Here is an 18483-nt window from a genome sequence, read left to right as displayed (position 1 = left end):
CAGCCTACCACCCCTGGCGAGACCCCGGTGGCGCCTACTGGCGTTTCCCCAGCTCAGCCACCTCTCACTGGTGCTGCTCGGGCCGTCAAGCCTACTATCGGTCTCTTGGCCGCAGTCATGGGTGTGATGATCCTGCTTTAAACCTATCCGCCCAGGATAGGGTAGCTGATCGGCCATCTAAGATACCAAAAGAGCAACGGTTCGATAAGTTATAATATCGCTGTTTGATTTGCTTGATCGTTGATTATCGTCTGACATTTGATCCCCCCAACCTCTGCTGCTTACGAGAAAAACAGAAAAGTTCCAAGTTGGATGGTGCAAGAGTTTCTTATTTGTCAGATACTACCGTATTAGTAATATATAATAATTTTGTGTCTTTATACTCTGGCTACATCTATGAGCAAGGGAAGTCTATTAGTGGGAATAATAACTGCTTCTATATGTACCACAGAATCAATGAAGGCATTCGACTTTAAAACTAATGCTCCGCACGGCGTCAGCTTCCGTCGTGCATCGCCAATAGCGAGCGACTCGTCTATCACATATCTCATTGGTATCCGTCTAAACCATATACTCCAAGTCTATCAACCCATATACAAATCGAAGCTAATTCCCCCCTTTGAGACACATTACTACTGCTGCTCGTTAACGAGCACATAACGGTAGCGCGCCTTACCCGCGTGCATATCCACGATAGCGGTATTGGCATCCTTCATAGGAATCTCCTCAATCCACGGCTTCACACCTTTCTCCGCCACAAGCTCGAACATCTCCCGAATCTCACGGGGAGATCCGATAAAGGAGCTCTCAACCTTAACCCGACGGATAAGGTTACGCACGTTCGCGAAAAGAGTCCCATCCTCAGGAAGACCGACCTGAACCAGACTGCCGTTGGTAGCCAGAAGACCCAAATACTCCGTCATGGGCATCTGGATTTGACATTTAGCCTCGTGAATGAATTCCAAAGAACTCTCTAACGTTGTGAGATAAGAAGTAAAGCGCTTACCTTCGACGAAGAAACCGTGCAGACAATAAGGTCCAAGGAACGAGCATATTTAGTCGCCCAGTCCGGTTCATCGTCAGTGGCGATGTAGGTATCCGCACCCATCTTAAGCGAATCGGCACTTTTGCTAGCCTTGCGCGAGATAGCGACGACCTTGTCTGCACCCATGGCCTTCGCGAATAGAACACCGAAGTGGCCTAATCCGCCGACACCGATGATTCCAACGCGCTTACCAGGCCCGCAGCCATTGTGCTTCAACGGGCTGTAGACGGTGACACCACCGCAGAGCATGGGAGCTGCCTCCGCCGAGGGAATGGAATCAGGGATCTTGATGACAAAGTTAGACGGGGTACGGTTGTACAGCGAGTATCCACCGTAGGATTTGCCGCCGTTGAGATGGATGCCGTTGTAGGTGCCGACGATCTTGTGAGAGCAGTATTGCTCCCAGCCCATGGCGCATTCGGGGCAATCACCTAGACGGCCCAGACACGAGTCACTCTGGGCACCGACGCCGACACGATCTCCGACTTTGATCTCGCTGACGGCTTTCGAGCCTACACGGACGGCAATGCCGACGATCTCATGGCCAACGCAGCAGGGATATTTGGTAGGACCCTGCACTAAGGGTGAGCCATTTTGATTCCTCTATCCTTTATAATGTCCCAGTGAGCATATAGAAAAAAAAAAGAAATCTAACCTACCCAGCCGCTGCGAAGAGTATGCAAGTCCGATCCGCAAACACCACAATGGGTGACTTTGATATCGACATCGGTCTCTTCCCATTCCTTTGGCTCAAACTCCTGCCAAACCATCTTTCCGTCCGCCGACTCAGGTGCTAGACCCATCCATCCTTCAAACTTGTAGTTTGCCTGTGCCATGTTGTCTTGGGTAGTGCTCTTCTGGGATTAATGTTTAGAAAAGACCAGCTGATCCGGAACCAGTCCCATAGGTCCATTTATACTGACCTTGACGGGCTCTACGGATCTACTCCGGACAGTCCATGGGTTTCTACGGATATAGCGGGTCTTGAAGCTGTGGTCTCCACTTCTGATTTGTATGTATGTACGTATTGACTGTGAAACCTGATGTAGACGGGATGAGAGTCGACTTTGATTCGTAGTGAAGGGTGTTGTATGAGTCAGGTACAATGTACTGATTGGAGATCGGTAGGGTATTTGTCTTGCAGCATACTCCTTATTCCTCCCTTTTTTGTCTTGTTTTATGGTTTTCTATTCTTTTTTTTTTTTTTTTTTTTTTTGTTTTTTTTTTTTTTTTTTTTTTTTTTTCTTTGGGATCATGACGGCTATTTCTCGGTGGTCTCGTCTATGATCGGTACTAATGCGCCGAGACGGCAGACTCAAACCCTTATTATCAGATCCAAAGAATTCTCTTTAGCTTGTATTGTATTCAAGATAGATCACAGTAAATACATACATTAGATTACTCTTATCACGCCATTAGCATTGTACATGACCATAAAAAACACATTACCTAAATGTTCCCATACTAGCAAATCAATTCTATGTAATGGAGACCCTCCACTGACTCCAACCCCAACGGCTCCACTACGAGGGAAGAAACGGAAGAAAAAGAAGCAAAAAAATTGGAGACAACGGTACTACTAAGTGTTTACTAATTCCGGGATTGCTTGTGTTTTCGGCATTCGAAAAATGTTTCCGAGGGGACGGGGAGCCGAGTCTAACTGGACTCCGTCGGCCGACTCGGGATCTGTCTCTCTAAGTCTGTCATCCATCTTGCTACTTGTGGGTTAAAGTGTAAATGGTCACCATAGGTGAGGGAATAATGTGTCTAGATTTCGTTCCTAGCATTGATGAGAAGTTGACGTAGAAGATTGAAGAAAAAGGATGCTCAGGATATACAAGTAATAACAAGTGAAGAAGAATAAGAAAAGAAAAAAAAATGAAAAGGTTACAGCGAATATTGCTGGCGAAATCAAACAATGAAGACCGTGGAAATCTATACCGAATGCAAGGATTAAGTCATCTTTTAAAGCACCTCCACGCTGACCTGTCTTCGGCTATACATATTGGATCCCACCCATACATCGACGCTGGATCTAAAACAGTGACAAGATGTCCTCGTTGGTCTTCTTGGGCTGGCTTCCTCCCGGGGGTGGTGATGTGGTGTTCGATGATAGATCCAGCCCGGCGAATCCATTCATGAGGTCTGCGCTAGCATTGCCACCATTGGGGGCTGGAGCCGGGGCAGCAGCACCCCCACCATCGCCAAACACGCCTAGGAGATCGTCTAAATTATTGCTGCCCGCCGGAGCACCAGCCGCGGGGGACTCTACCCGGACCGGTGTGCCGGCAAGACCTTCAAGACCGGACATGCCGCCGCTGGGTTCCTTCTGAGCAGATGCTGGTGCACCCCCGTCGAAATCGATGTCCAGAAGATTTTCAACGTTGTTCTGGCTCTGAGCCGGCGGAGCTTTGCCAGTAACTGCCGCCGCGGCTGCAGCCGCAGCCAATGGGTTCTCACGTGCATTTTGGATTTGTTCCCTAGAGAAGAATAATTAGCGAAGAGAGCCAAAAGTAAAGTCCAGCTAGCAGGGGTACATACTCGATGGCGGCTCTCTGAACGGCGTCGGCACCAAATCTGCCCTGGCCCACGAATTGCTCTGGTGGCTTGTGGTATACAGAGGCGAGGGTGGAAAGTTCGGTGATGAGTTGTTCGAGCAGGGCGGGTGGTAGAGAGTGGATGGTAGTCACGATCGGCGGCTTTTCAGAGAGCATAATGTTCTTGGTGGCACCAGGGTCGCTTGTGTTGGACAGCAACCGCCAGTATACATAGGCCCGGTCACGAACGTCAGGATTATCGTTCTCCGCCGTAGCGGCCTGCAGGACCTTCTGCACCAGTCCCTGGGCCTTTTCAGGCCGCTTTACGAAGAGTTTAACAACAGCTGTGAGGATCTGCAGCTGCGTTTGCGAGAACTCTTCATTGAACCCTTCCACGAATCCGGCGAGAATATCTCCAGCATTGTTGATCTTCTCCGCATATTCTCCCACGATCCAGATGAGCGCGGCTCGGGCGTTAGGCTCATCGAGCTCATCAATGCACTTGCAAAGAGTCGGAATGATGCCTTCGTAGCCAGGGTACTTCCGGAAGATGTCCTTGATCACCACAATGGCCTCCTGCACCACGTAGTTGACCTTCGTGTTGATCAAGTCCAACAAGGTGTTCACGCACTTCTCGCTGGCGCTCTCGATCTTGATGGCGACCTGACCAATAGCCTTGACAGCGCGCCGCACAAAGTCCATGTCCACTTCCAGGGCGTATTCCTTAAGTTCGGCTAGAAGCTGGTCGACATTCCGGTCGTTGGCAATGCGAACCATGATCTCAAGCTTCTGGAACTTAACATAGGGCGGGTCGTTGTACTTGCAAAAGAACACCCGAAGCTCTTTGTTCAAAATATCAGGCTGTTTTTGCAGTAACAGGTCAATATTCCTCAGAGCTACATATTGTACTTCGGGAGCGGACGAGACAAGAGTCACTAGAAATCAACCATCATGATTAGCTCGTCTCCATGGTTGGGTTCAAGAGGGCTAAATTACCTAAGGGAGGAGCCATCTTTTTCAGATAGTTCTTGGAGAGTTCTTCCTTGACATTCTTCATGTGCAAAAAGACGACCTTGACGGCGGCCAACACAACACTGGGATTCGCATGCTGAAATTGAGGGGCCACGCGCTCACAGATATGTTCTGCTTCGGTGACCTCAGTAGTCCGGTACTCTGCCAGCGTTGTGAGAATCGTAACTCGACCCCATTCTGTGCACTCGTTCAACGCCATCAATAGCTTGCGTAGTGTATTGGTTGTGACCTGGAGCGCGTTGGTTTCCGGCGCGGCGTGGTAGATCTCGGAGAGCGCTGTCACCGAGTTCGCAACCACCATAGGGTTGGGGTCTCCAATCATCTCCTGAAGCATTTCCAGGAAGCCATTCTCCATACACATGCCCGGGTTGAGATCGAAAAGCTTGGCTACACAGATCGCAGCTGTCTTGCGGACATAGGGCGACTCATCCCTGAGAGTCTTCCGGAGGGGCTCTTCCATGTAGTCGACCATCTTGTCCACTCGAATACATCCCATCGTTCGGATTGCGAGCGCTCTGATCAGAGGATTAGGGTCTTCGGAATCTTGAACGAAGGTATTCACGGCGAGAATACAGAGGTCCGGGTGAGATTTGGCGTAATTCCTGATTGCCGCGCATCGAATATCAGCATGTAGAGCGACAATCGAAACAATCATGGGCCACCCACATCAGATACAGGTATACTAATTTCTTCTGTTCGAGATCGCTCGTCGCAATATTCTTCAGGACATCGGGGAAAAGGGCGGAGACATCTTTTCCTAAGGTCATGGCCATGATAGTTTTCTGGATAGCCTCCTTTCTATGATCGGGTCAGACGTCTCCATGGAACTCGGTATAGGTGCTACATCATCATAAGTCAACCGGAGACCTACCGTTCGTAGGCATATTGAGATCTGTAGCTCTGGTTAGTGACACTCGCAGGAACGCGTCATTGCAGAAGTTCGGAGTGCATACACAAGACCAGCTCGCAATTCGAATGTTTCTCCTTTTCTAGGCACCGCAAAGGCGCCGCGTATCCTGCTCATAGCCATCGTGAATGAAATCGAGCTCCGCAGCGAGGGACGAAGTCGGAATTAGGTATGCAAGAGTGTCCTTGCGGACCACTGCGGGGGAATTTGGCGGCGGCGAGATATTCAGGGATATACCGTCGGTGGGTCGGGGATAGGGCGTTTCAAATAACTGGGAAGATTACGGTAGAATCAAAGCGTCATCCCTAAATGCCCAGGTTATGAAGGAAAAGGGGGAGGGAATGGGCGCAGTTGAGGGAGAGCGGAGAAGATGAGGTGGAAGTCAGTGGAATTTAATTAAGGAAAGGGTCTCATCATGTGTCTGGACCCAAAAGTTGTCCACAAAACGCGGCTCTGCCTTTTTAGCATTTAAGGCCGCGGAGCTTAATTACCACGACCATTTCGCAGTTACTCCAGACAAGATCACTCACCTGGCATTGTACACGTCGACCGCATGGTAAGAATTTTTGAATTAGGTATATGTCCAGATCTAATTCAGGCTCGTTAACGCTCGTATCAGGCAAACCTTCCCAATCTACGGCGGTTATTCGTCGAGGCCAGAACGGAGGCCGAGGAGAACGAATACTCCAGGACTGCTGTGAGCGATCGATAACTCCACCAACGGACATGGAAAGTCGGCATACTAATTACGATCCATGCAGTTCTATAACCTCGTCCTCTTTATCTCCTCGGTCGCGGTCTTCAGCTTAGTCGCGCAACGTATGGGAGGGACCAAGACCGGAAAATGACGGACAATCGCAATGATCATCATCGTGGATGGTACTCTTTATTCCATGAAGGCATTAATACAGCAAGAACTCGGAAAAGTATTACACGGCAGTCAACTGCTCCAGGCAGAAGCTGCTAAATATGCTCCACCACCATCAATCCGTCTCCTCGCCGTCATCTTCTAGGAAGGCAAGGTGTTTGCGGCCCCGGTTTAAACGCCGCCCTGGCCGTCCGTTGTCGCTCTCTTCGTCGGCACCGTCTTTACCGTATAGCTTTACCTCCTCTTGACACGAGACGACGTCGGCTTGAAGCTCGCGCCTTTCTCTGATTTTCAAGGCTTTCCTTTCTGCTTCCTTTCCCTTCAATGGCCCGGTCATCCCTGCCTCCCTGAGCATTCCCTCAAGGTGCCCGATCTTCTCTTTCGATGTCTCATATGGAGCCAGCAGTCGCCACCACAGTTTCCTGATGCCGCATTTGACCAGCAAATCTTGCAACTCCTTTATCTTCTTTTGGTCTGGGTCAAGATCCGCGTCCTTCCCTTTAGATGTGGTCGTCTTCTTCTTTCCTTTCTGTGTTGATCCCTCGGTGCCGGCGCTTTTCTGTCGCTTTCGGGTCGGCTTAGGCTCTTCGTCGATAACCACTGACATCTCACTCTCCGAGTCCTCTCCGCGGTCATTCTTTGGTTCCTCAACCTCTTCCGATGGTGGGACATCATCCTTTTGGTCCTCTATATCCTCCGAGTCATCCGACACTTGTTCTTTCGAAGGCTTCGGTTTGGAACTCTTCCCGAGGGTAGGTTTTGATTGTTTTTTAGCGGGCTTTTTCACTTCCTCCTCACTCGCATCGTCAAGCGAGGCACTGGCTTCACTCTCGTCTTCCGGTTCTGGTGTACTCGTTTTCCGTCGCTTCCGCGATGTCTCAACGTTGTCGAGTTTTGTCCTTTTAGCAGAAGAAGCCTTCTTCGCGGGAGGAGCAGGCTCTGGCTCTTCATCCGATTCCGGTTCTTGCGCCCGCTTATCTTGTACCTCCTATGGACCCGTAACAGTTAGCTAAACGACTAACTCAATTGTACAACCACAACCCCATAGCAAAACGTTCCCATCACATACCACTTCATCCTTAATGATCTGATCACTCTTTGACTTCCAAGTGCTGCTCCCTTTAAAAAAGCCCTCATCAACCCCGAGGGCTTTCTCCGCAGCGACGCGCACCCGCTTAACCGTTAATTCCTCCATATTGCCCGATTTGTAAACCTTCGCGACAGTATCGCGTAGGGCCTTTTCGAGCGCATCGTCGGAAGGGACCGAAGGAGCTACAGGTTCATCAGACTCGGACTCGGAATCCGATACTACACGACGTCGAGGCGCCATCTTGTCTCTTTCACTCGCTTGCCCTTGTTAAGCTCTGCCGGGATGGATTTTAATTCGTGACGTTCGAGTCGAACGCGGGCAATTCGCGACGCGACGCCAATTCCGAACTATCGGCAGCAGCAGCTACAGGGTTATCGATATCGATAAATCAAGAAATCGGAACTCGTAACAACGAATCGACTCCAACGAGTATTCTCCGTATAAGTAAAACACTCGTACACAATCAACCAAATAAGTTAGCTTGATCGTCGAAGGACGGCGGGACATTCCAGGCCAGGCACCGGCAGTGGAAACCCGGGGAGAAGAAACGGCTGACAAAGCACTCAATTTATGCTTACTTTTGGGTTCTTGTAGAACAACAACCAGAAAGGAAAAGAACGGAGCAGAAGAAGGGAAAATCTCTGCAATATAACCCGGTGGGAGGATACTTATCTTTGATCTCTGTGTACATATACCCCAGAAATTGGACCTCCCTTTCCCTACGAACCTGATCATTTCCCGTCAACCACTGCGCACAACCTCCGCGGTATACCGAGCACCTCCGAACAGCATCAGAGATACTAATCGATTAACCGACGGTTGACATTCTCGTGAAGAGCAAACAAATCCCACAATGTCAACCTCAGAATCACAACCCAGTCTACCAAAGAACCTATTTCCCCACCGAACCCCCGCAGCCGCAAGCTCATCAACCGAGGAGTCCAAAGATGCCAGTGGAATGACGAAACTGCCTAACGGGGTCATTCTCGATAAAGATGGGAAACCGTACGTCTTCGACAATCCCCCCCCTCTATATCTACCTAACCCTCCAGATACCCTATTCTATTTTCAAAACCAAAGAACCCCCCCAAACAACAACTAACAAACCAAAAAAAAAAAATCTAGATGCCGTCTCTGCACCTCCGCCGCATCCTGGCGCAACCTAACCAAACAAGCCAAAGCCCAAGGCGCGACCTCAACAACAACGGCCACAAAACCAACCTCCGAGTCAACTATTACCCAACCCCAACCGCGAGATGACTGTCCCCCAGACGTAGAAGCCCTGGGTCGTTCAACATGGACATTCCTCCATTCCCTGACGGCGTCGTACCCCGTGCAAGCGACGCAGGAACAACAGGGCGAGATGCGGACGTTCCTGAAGATTTTCTCGCGCTTGTACCCCTGCTGGGTGTGTGCGGATGATTTCCGGAACTGGATGGCGGAGCCTAGTGGGCGTAATGAGCCGCGGCTAGGGGGGAGGGCGGATTTCGGGACGTGGATGTGTGAGGCGCATAATGAGGTGAATCGGAAGTTGGGGAAGAAGGAGTTCGATTGTCGGTTTTGGGAGGAGAGGTGGAGGACTGGATGGAAGGATGGGAGGTGTGATTGATTTATGATTCGCTGGCTTGATTGGTGGTATGGATGGTATATCCATGGTTTACTATAGAATTTGTTAGAGTATAGATGGGGGTTCGGATTTGTATGATAGCTTGTTGGCATGATCTCTCTACTCAACTGCGATATTGCAGGTATGGGGACGACTCTCTTCTCTCTGTGTATGTTTACATGAATCACTCTTCGTCTTTTTTTTTTTTTTTTTTTTTTTTCATGAACATCTCGAAGTTGCATTGCGAAAGTAGAAGTAAAAGGTAATATAAAACAACGTCGCTGGGAAATTAGTGTAAACAGCAAATCCATACATCTAGTAAGCGGCTTTTCCTCCGGCCATGGGCGCCACCCTATCACTAAACTTCCTCCCACGTAAAAAATATTCGCTTCATATGTTTCACATTGGAGACAGAGAATTACATGACAGAGAATCTTTCCGACTCCTTCATCTTCAATGTTGGCCTGGAACGTACAACCGTAATCCACTAGCCGGCGCACCGATCTCGGTCACGTCGGATATCCGACACACGGTGCCCTTATACTGTTCATGATACTTAGCGCCGGTGAAAGGATCTGACACGCTTGGGGAGCCGCTATAGATAGGTGTATGGGAAGCAGCGCAGATATCGAACTCGGCAAACTGGTCGAACTCGATGTCAATCTTATCCTGCGGGCTGCGCTCGCACTGAGCCTTGATCTTCCTTGCCTGTGTACTGGTTAGCATCTCGCCCGTGTGAAATTACAATATTTGTCGTCTGACTTACCTGATCAAGGAGTTTAGGGGAACCACCGTTCGCCAACATCCGGTTGGCAAAGCTGAGGGCTGAGGAGAAGTTCTTGTTGGCAAAGGCAAGCTTCATTGCTGCCATCAGTGCCAGCTGGCGATGCGCAACCTCCAGCTTAGGGATCGTGAAGTAAGCAGAAAGCTCGAGGCTTTTCTTGAGGTTTTCTGGGGTGTCGGTCCCAATGGAACGGCGTTCCAATTCGATCGACATCGCAAGGATGTATTCCCGAGCAGTTTCGATGATCTTCTTCGCCTGTTCAACCTCGGCCTCTGACGACACCGTGTTCACGAGGAGAGAGTGCAAGATACCCTTGAAGATTCTCACCCCGTCCTCGAGCTTGTTGGACCTCATCGCCGCGTAGCCTTCCTGGAGATCTACATTGGCAATGGTCTCGAGATCCTTTGCGATAACAGGGAGGACCTTGCGCGAGTCAGTCTCCTCAACAGTCCGGCGAACGTAGTTAACCAGGGGTGGCAGGCTGGGAGTCGCTGGGAGATAAGTCTTGGAGGCCTTATATACTTCCAAGAAACGTGGCTTGAGAGGCGCGAAGTTTACGGCGCCAACCTGGCGGTTGAGAAGCTGCATGGCGGTGTCGAAGGAGCCAGCGGCGACGTGGTCAGCGGCAAGAGGGGAGTTGCGAGCCCAGAGGTCGGCCTCAGTGCTGCCAGCACCCGCCTCCGCGCTCTCCACATTGACGAAGTCAACGTCTTCCTCAACATTGATTTCGTCTCCCATGTCCCATCCAGCAACGTCCTCGTCCTCATCTTCAAGGTGCTCGCCAGCGGTCTCAGCCTCTTCCTCTTCTTCTTCAGCCTCAAAGCCGATAGCTGCAGATTCATCATCCACGCCAACCTCTCCGAGTAAGGCTTTCTCGAACGACGAATGGGCAGCAGCCTTGACGGGCCAGTTTGACTTGAAAGTTGGCACGATGGGCTGTGGAACCTGGAGGGCCCCGTCGCCAGTGGCCAGAGTGATCTGGTCTTCCGTGAGGCCACAAGCCTCGAGGATAGACTCCGCCTCTTCGGTCAACCCATGGGTCTTTGCTGTCATGTATGCCAGAGGATCTACAGGCTGTCAGTTGAGGTACTATAATGAAGATGCTAATTTCAAGACTCACAAAGATCGACCTCCTTGAACATCTGGATTCTGTCCTCAACATCGCCACGGTAGATGGCGTTCTGGAACCGGGAAGTGAAGTCGCCACGATGTTCAGCAATCTTGGCCATTCGGCCAAGCTTCTCCTGGTCACCGGTGGCCAAGTAGAGGAAGGAAAGCTTGTCAAAATTCCGCTGCTTTTGGTAGGCCATCTCCACTACCTGGTGATTGCCATGAGCCAAAGCTTCCGTGCCGAGTCTGCTCCAGAGATTGGGGCGGTCCAACTCTCTTGCCATCTCGACGGCAACGTCAAGGTTACCGCACTCCAGGGCGAGTTCAAAACGAGTCTGGGGGTCCTGCACGAACTGCAGCGCAATCTCTGGATAGCCCTTCTTCTGCAGGTATGAGATGATGCTTTGACCGACAAGGCTGGAGGTCTTGATGATCTGGAGCATCTCATCATAGTTTCTCTTGACCAGCGCCAGCTTGAACCGGTACTCAGTAGGGTCAATTTCCAGGATTCTAGGCTTGGCACTGCGGTCCAAGCAGTAGACGTTCCGGCCCTTGACCTTGACGAGATAAACAGTCTGGTCGAGGGTGCGAATGATGCCATTGTCACTGTTACAAAATCAGCATGCGTACTTCAGCAGAAAGAGGAACCAACTTACCCATTAAGGAGAGAGTACTTGACGTGGTTCAAGGTGGAGTAGAGAAGGACGCCAGCGTCATCCCAGGCGGCGCTCTTGATACGAATCGTCTCGTGCAAGCTACTTACTTGCTCAAGGGATTTGGTGACAATCGTCACATTATGTTTGCTGAGCAAAGCTGCATAAAGACCATCGTTGGACCAGACAACGTATTTGACGCCGCTGACAGCCAACTCAGCCAACTGCTTCTTTTGTTGGATGTCGAAAAGAACGACGGTGGTGGGAGTGACAAAGAGTAGACAGCCGGTACCACCAAAGTAGATATCGGTTGTACCTGGAGGAGGCTTGATAGTCTTCGTAGTGGAGTTGCTCAGGTCCTTGATATCCACTTGCTGGTTCGTTTGGTTGAAAACAGCGAATCGATTGCGCGCGACAAAGACAGCAGAGGAAGCCTGGCCACGTTTTACATCGGTCGGTTCCACGGCACCGGTAGCATCCCTTGGGAGGTGAATCAGCTCGTACACGCCACCATCTGTTGGCGAAGTAACCAGGATGGCACGCTCAGCGGGGTTGTACGAGACCGTTCGTGGAGGCACCCAGGGAGCACCCAGCTTACGCAGCGAGAGCATCGGCGGGGATTCGGCATTCTTGGCGAAGTCGTACGACTTGACATGCTTCTCCTTGGTAATATAGAACAACTGATTCTGGTAAACCGTAGAAGCTGGCCTCTCGCGCTCCAACTTGAAAACCATAACACCGGTGTCGTGACCCGCCGCAAAGAGATTGATTTCGGGATGAGCAGCAATAACCCAGAAGCGATCCAGATCACGCTTAAACGATTGCACCGAGGTTCTCTTGTTCAAGTCCCATGCTCTGATTGTTTTATCTTCGCCGACGGAGAGTATCAGGTCTTGGTGAGGGTGGAACAGACAGGCCGAGGCATTCTGGAAATGACCGCGACAAGTATCGACTTCCCAAGCTTTGGTGTCTATTGTGAGATGTTAGCGACCTTGATTACGCATGGAACGCGCTTAGCTATAGCATACCACTCATCCTCCATAACTTGATCAGGCGGTCGTCACCCGCGGAGACGATCAGGGGCAGAGTGGGGTGGAAGGACACCCAGTTGACACCTCGGTCGTGGCCCTCCAGGACAAACTTCACAACTGCATCGGTGTTTCCAAACATGTCTGCCTGGCTGGGGTTGGCTCGAGCCATCTGGTCTTCGAACGACATGGTTGTTGGCGCGGAATGCTTCTTCCGCAGGCCCGAGATGTCCCAGATACGGACAGACTGGTCTAGGGAGGCAGAGGCAATCAAGTCCTCGGTTGGGTGAAATTGCGCGCACATCACATAGTGGTTATGGCCTGTCATCGTACAGACTGAACACTTCAAGTCAGTTTTGTTCGGAATAGGTGGCCAGATCCCAACTTACTCAGTGACCTGTTTTGCCAGTTCCATATCCGGATTGTCTGATCGTCCGACGCGGAAAGAATCCAAGGGAGCTCGGGATGGAAGAACACTGTGCGCACATAATCAAGATGGCCATTGAGTGTGAAAAGGCATCTCCGCGTTTGATAATTCCAAACTTTGATCTTGTAGTCATCGCCTCCGGACACGAAGAGGGGTTGTGTAGGATGGAAGTCAATGCCTCGGACGGGGCCATCGTGTTCTTCGAAACGGTCAATCAGGGTTCCCATGCGATAATCCCATAGTTGGATAGTCGACGAGTGAAGCGATACTAAGATCCATGGCCTGATTCCGTCAGGGTCAGCGGTGCTTGATTGCGACGCGTGGGAACTCAGTCGTGGACTAACCGCTTGGGATGGAAAGCGATTCCCTTCGCTCTAGAGGACTTCGACTCGAACTGTGTGGGATATGATGCTTAATAGTTGCCCTTGAAACCCCAGAGCCAGATTGCCGGGGGGGAGGACTTTGGAGGGGAGGACATACCTTAGTGAGCATGTTTGGGGAGGACTGCATCTTGAAGGAGAGTTGGCCGGAGCCGCACCATAGAGAAGCAAGCTCCGCACGCTTGATATAAAGAGATCACAAAAGCGACCACCTCATCCACTGCTGCAACAGGCGGAATGGCAGAGGATCACGCAGGTAAGGTCGGGGAGCGTCTGGACTCGGGGACAGTCTGGACAACTAAACTAAGAGCGATGAGGCGGTAAACGTGGACTTATTGTGTCGCCTGCCGGAAGAGCCAATAAGCGAATCCCGTTGGGCCAATGATGGGCCCCGGCGGTGAGAAGCTGCCAGGGGAACATCAACTGCCTTCCCGCATGGAACTACAACTTGCACCCTTTCATACTAGAGACAATTCGATGAGAACTCTCGATTTCCACATTGGAGCTCTATGAAAATGCACTAGATGTTTATATTAACTTTTCTAGCGCCCATCTCACCCATTCCATTTTCGAAGATGTGGCCCCCCATCCTTCGCTATCCCCCCGGACTCCCCGCTTGAAGGACAACCGTGGGCACCTCTCCACTAACACACATCATAGGTACGACTCAGGGCAGTACTAGTAACGTCCCTCAGTTCCAATTAGTCACTTTTGCAGAATATTCTCGAATGAAATGCATACGTCAACCCAAGATCGTGAAGCCGATCTCTGTACTTGTACTTTTTCTTTCTTTATTTGGCATGACTGCAATATTCCTCATTCAATACGTTCTTATCCTGGACTTGGGCTAGCGTGATATGCATATGTGTCTGGGATCTACGATACTGCTTCTGGATCATTTCAAGCTTTCACAATGTCAGATAATAAACAAGAATCTACACCATCCCAAAAAAGTCAAAATACAAGCAATGCACCAGCAGAGGATCCTTTAACTCAGAACTTCGATCATAACGCTCCTATTGTGATACAGCCATATGCTATTGAGGAGCCGGAGGAGGACCCTCCCCCTGTGTCTTCCACGCCTGCTATTCTATTTCTTCCAGGATCCAATTCCGAGTATTGGCAAACCGAGCTGGTGGACTCAATGGAGGACCTACATTGTGAATCTGACTATAGTATCACCAAGCCGATATCAAGATATAGCCGAGGCAAGAAAAGAAAACCGTCCAGCAATGCGACTGGGGTTTCTCAAATATTCCAAAAACAGGGACCTTTAATGTCACAAGATCGACGATACGAAGAGGGACCCAATCTGAAGTTGAGAAAGCTCCGCAGAAAAACCAAGCAATCCAACGAGGCTTTGGGAACTCCGGTAGGCGGTCTTTCGGACGTCGGACTCAGTGATTTAGAATCCTCAGAGAGTTTCTGCTCGAGGTCTTCATCGCTCGGGGAGAATGGCACCGATTCCAATCAAGAGACTACTGCATCGGAGCAGATGGATCTAGATTGAGAAAAAGACCATGATGAGAATCGTTGACATCACTACTTGCTCTCCAAATCTCGATCGTTGATAGCACGTGACCATTGACTTGCTGATGTCGCACTAGTCCGGAAAAGGCTGCTGGCATAGATGACGTCAGACGGTCCTCATCGCCTACTGCCCACTGAGGGACCACAAGTCACCACTCTCGGGTCGAGACCCGCCTCGCAGCTTGTCACCTTTCAATTATCTCTTATTCCTGACATCCCATCATTCAATTGGACCCTCCACCCATAAATTGAATCATTACTTCACTCACAATGGCCGCGACTAGGACTTCGACACGCCAAGCTGCTCAGAAGGCGAAGGAAGCCATATCAGCCGGTCCAGACACTAAAGGCAAGGGCGGAGCGGGCGCAAAACGCAAGGAAGCTGCGCATAAAGGTCCCGAGCCGAAAAGGAGCAAAAAGGATGATCAGAAGCCTGCGCTGGATGAAGACAAGAAGGTGGAGGAGCGAAAGGAGGATGCAGGCGAGCAAGTAAAGGAGAAGAAGGAGGAGCATATTGAACAAGAAGCAGAGGGAGAGAAGGTTCAGCCGATTGAGGAGCAAGCAGAGAAAGCGAAGGGTCAGCAGGATGAGGGATCAGCAGAGGGAGAGAAGGGCCAGCAGGAGGAGGAACCAGCAGAGAGAAAGAAGGAAGAGCCTGAAGAAGAGCAAGCAGTGGGAGCAAAAGAAGAACAGAAAGAAGAACAAGTAGAAGAGAGCAAGGAGGAACAACGGAATGACAAAGACGAAGCGCGGGAATCAAAGACTGAACAGGCAAAACCTGCTGACGGTAATGACTCGTGTACACACTTTCAGTGGGATAATACTAACGACGCGTAGAGCAAGAGAAGCCTGCTGCTGATGGGGTTGAATCCGGGGTTCAAAAGTCACAGGAAAGAGAAGAAGCCGTTCCTTCGAATATACTCGAAAAAGGCGTAATTTACTTCTTTTATCGACCTCGAGTTAACGTGTCCGAACCGAATAGTGTTGACGATGTTGCCCGAAGTTTCATTGTACTACGTCCAACTCCTCTAGGGGCCTCACTGGATCAAACGCAGGGGTCTTTAGAAGCTGGCGCGAAGTGTCGGCTGATGTTATTGCCTAAAAAGAAATTTCCAACGAGCGGGAGGGAGAGAGACATGGGTTTCGTCGAGAAGACTGGACAGACGATGAAAGAACTCCAAGAGAACTTCATTGCCGGTGAGAAATATGAAACCTCGACTCGTGGCGAACGCACCGTGCCCGAAGCCAAGCCATATGCCGAAGGCGTCTATGCAATTACATCCACCAAGCGAGCTTCGCACTTGGCGTACATTTTAACCATCCCCGGGGAAGTTGGCCCTCTCCAGGAAGACTTCGGCCTTCACGCGCGCGGCAGCTGGATCGTGCAGTCGAAGAACCCGAAATATCCGGGCCCTTCCTTCGCGCAACTCCCAAAGGATCCTGAGTACCCAGAAAGGTTTGCCACTACTCTTTCAATTCCATCTGTTGTCCCTAGACCCATGACTGACTTTGCTCGGTAGTGTCCGCGAAAAGTTTCAGGATTACCGCTGGGTGCCATTGACACCTGAGTTCATCGACTATCCAAACGCCCAGTTCCTTATGATTGGTGAAGCTACAGATGACCTTGGAAAGGCTGCTACTGCCGAGTCTGACGGCAAGCGGTCTGAGGAGGTCCAGCCTGGGGAAGAGCTGGAGAAGTTGGAGGGTGAGAACGAGGAGAGAGTGGAGTCATTGAAAGGTAAGAGTTCCCTGGGCTATATGTTGAAATATATGCTAAGGTTTGGCTAGGGGATGATGCTGTATACAAAGATCTGGGACTGGATGCGAGTAAGTATCCTAAGGTGCCAACGACTTGGGACGGTCAGTAGTCCACTCAGAAGAATAAAACTTGCTGGGCGAGGGAACAATGTATGATAGTATGCATGAATACCAAAATTAGGAGTAATGATGGAAACATGTCTTATTCTGTGGCTAGTAACAGATGGAAACCATGCCTGTTTCATTGGTATAATATGTTAGGGATCGCATGTCCAAGGCACGACCTTAGTGCGATATGGTGTTCTGGTCCAGTGCCAGTATTCAGGTAATATAAAATGAGCTATATCTGCTAACTAACCAAGGCACTCCATGTCAATCGGATCAGGAATGCAATCAGATGTTATTCCACCAATCTGATTAATGTTGTTATTATAGAAATCTCGACTCGGTAAGTTTACTACGAGGGTGGCGATGTAATGTAGTTTCATGTTGAATTTCTTCGAAAATCTTCAGTTCTCGGCATAAAATTGAAACCGTTTATGAACGGAAGATCTTCTCAACAAGACTGGGGGGATATACGCTTTAGATAGGGGCCTGAAGTTCACATTGCCATTGTATGAAAGCGACTTAAGTAGTACTTAGGGTTTAATCCAGGAGTGACGAGTGAACCAGGCACATACATCCGATCACCCTTCGGTATTTGTTCTACAATACCTCCACTTCCAACCGATCACTCCTGATAGAAAAGCCCTAATGCAACATTAATTAATTCCAGACATAGATGAGACAGTCGCTTTGAAAAGAGACACATAGAATACAGATACCTTTACTAACGTAGTAATGTTCTGGAACAAACCTCGTCTGATTGAGTAAAAGGTTGAACATGAAACACAACGGCGCGTCTCAAAAGGGACCCTTGTATCGACTCAAACTCTACATTATCAGACCATCAGACTCTTCAAGAATATATAAAGACCATAAACCACACGTAGACTCTCCAATTAACCATTTGACCAAGTATCTCAACCATCACGCTCAAACTACCATATTCCAGATTTCAACAATGCATCTCCTCAGCATCATCCTCCCGTTATACCTAACTATCCCCACCAGAGCAGGGCTCCTCAAACCCCGCGCAACATACACAGACTGCACCGACTCCCAGCAGCAACTCATCTCAGCCGCGGTGACAAGCGCCGGCAAAATGGCCGCAGCAGGGGCCTCCAGCCTACGTTCCAACAGCGCCAGCTCACTCTTCGAAACCTTCTTCAAAACCACCGACTCCAGCTCCATGGACAAAGTAGCCAGTGCCCTGGAAAAGATCGCTGAAGAAGCATCTCAGCCGGGCGGCGGCGTCGTCACTTATTCCTGCTCCCCTGGTAACATCAACTGTCAGACGGGGTCCTTTAGCACGACCGGGTATGCGAGCACGGATGGCACTCGGGGCCAGGTGAATACCTGTCCAGCGTATTATGATTTGCCGGCGTCATCGGATGATTGTACGGTATTGGATCAGAGGACGTCGGCGTTGCATGAGTTGGGCCATACAAAGGGGGTTCTGGGGAATGAGGTTTATGGGTATCAGGAGATTATGAATATTGATACTCAGACGGCGTTGAATAATGCGGAGAGCTATGCTTTTTTTGCCAAGTGTGAGTATCTTTCTTCTTCTTTGCCCTCTCTGTCTCTGTTTCCTTTCTTTCTTTCTTTCTTTCTTTCTTTCTTTCT

General features: G+C 50.0%; 6 protein-coding genes across 6 annotated transcripts; 2 read left to right on the top strand and 4 right to left on the bottom strand.

Annotated features, from left to right (window-relative positions):
* Nucleotides 1-559: 559 nt before the first annotated feature.
* Nucleotides 560-1881, bottom strand: BDV38DRAFT_293995 (NAD(P)-dependent alcohol dehydrogenase; the record flags this gene model as incomplete). The annotated part of the gene is made up of 3 exons (XM_032062401.1): nucleotides 560-929; nucleotides 1007-1618; nucleotides 1705-1881. 3 exons carry the CDS (start codon nucleotides 1879-1881, stop codon nucleotides 633-635), a joined length of 1086 nt encoding a protein of 361 aa, XP_031912432.1. The 3' UTR covers nucleotides 560-632.
* An 877-nt stretch (nucleotides 1882-2758) lies between these two features.
* Nucleotides 2759-5903, bottom strand: BDV38DRAFT_249942 (putative AP-1 adaptor complex subunit beta). Its single transcript, XM_032054907.1, has 4 exons — nucleotides 5568-5903; nucleotides 4579-5506; nucleotides 3587-4517; nucleotides 2759-3525 (listed from the first exon to the last, which is right to left on the bottom strand). Exons 2-4 carry the CDS (start codon nucleotides 5267-5269, stop codon nucleotides 3081-3083), a joined length of 2067 nt encoding a protein of 688 aa, XP_031912431.1. The 5' UTR covers nucleotides 5270-5506; nucleotides 5568-5903; the 3' UTR covers nucleotides 2759-3080.
* Nucleotides 5904-6376: 473 nt separating this feature from the next.
* On the bottom strand, nucleotides 6377-8148 carry BDV38DRAFT_114683 (putative transcriptional regulator). The gene is made up of 2 exons (XM_032051019.1): nucleotides 7459-8148; nucleotides 6377-7377 (listed from the first exon to the last, which is right to left on the bottom strand). Exons 1-2 carry the CDS (start codon nucleotides 7717-7719, stop codon nucleotides 6505-6507), a joined length of 1134 nt encoding a protein of 377 aa, XP_031912430.1. The 5' UTR covers nucleotides 7720-8148; the 3' UTR covers nucleotides 6377-6504.
* Nucleotides 8149-8332: 184 nt separating this feature from the next.
* Nucleotides 8333-9088, top strand: BDV38DRAFT_284114 (flavin-linked sulfhydryl oxidase; the record flags this gene model as incomplete). Its single annotated transcript, XM_032060198.1, has 2 exons — nucleotides 8333-8484; nucleotides 8605-9088. The coding sequence occupies 2 exons, from the start codon at nucleotides 8333-8335 to the stop codon at nucleotides 9086-9088; spliced, it is 636 nt and encodes a 211-aa protein (XP_031912429.1).
* A 220-nt stretch (nucleotides 9089-9308) lies between these two features.
* Nucleotides 9309-13746, bottom strand: BDV38DRAFT_249929 (coatomer subunit alpha). Its single transcript, XM_032054906.1, has 8 exons — nucleotides 13568-13746; nucleotides 13432-13481; nucleotides 13050-13369; nucleotides 12661-12996; nucleotides 11636-12602; nucleotides 10990-11585; nucleotides 9852-10936; nucleotides 9309-9793 (listed from the first exon to the last, which is right to left on the bottom strand). The coding sequence occupies exons 1-8, from the start codon at nucleotides 13595-13597 to the stop codon at nucleotides 9539-9541; spliced, it is 3639 nt and encodes a 1212-aa protein (XP_031912428.1). The 5' UTR covers nucleotides 13598-13746; the 3' UTR covers nucleotides 9309-9538.
* Nucleotides 13747-14380: 634 nt separating this feature from the next.
* Nucleotides 14381-16865, top strand: BDV38DRAFT_272181 (uncharacterized protein; the record flags this gene model as incomplete). Its single annotated transcript, XM_032057442.1, has 5 exons — nucleotides 14381-14901; nucleotides 15282-15784; nucleotides 15835-16453; nucleotides 16518-16735; nucleotides 16786-16865. 5 exons carry the CDS (start codon nucleotides 14381-14383, stop codon nucleotides 16863-16865), a joined length of 1941 nt encoding a protein of 646 aa, XP_031912427.1.
* Between the last annotated feature and the right edge of the window lie 1618 nt (nucleotides 16866-18483).

This window comes from Aspergillus pseudotamarii (genome assembly GCF_009193445.1).
Source record: "Aspergillus pseudotamarii strain CBS 117625 unplaced genomic scaffold BDV38scaffold_35, whole genome shotgun sequence".
Taxonomy (NCBI): domain Eukaryota; kingdom Fungi; phylum Ascomycota; class Eurotiomycetes; order Eurotiales; family Aspergillaceae; genus Aspergillus; species Aspergillus pseudotamarii.
The sequence above is the reverse complement of the archived record's forward strand: the minus strand, read 5'-3'. Positions and strand labels throughout refer to the sequence as shown.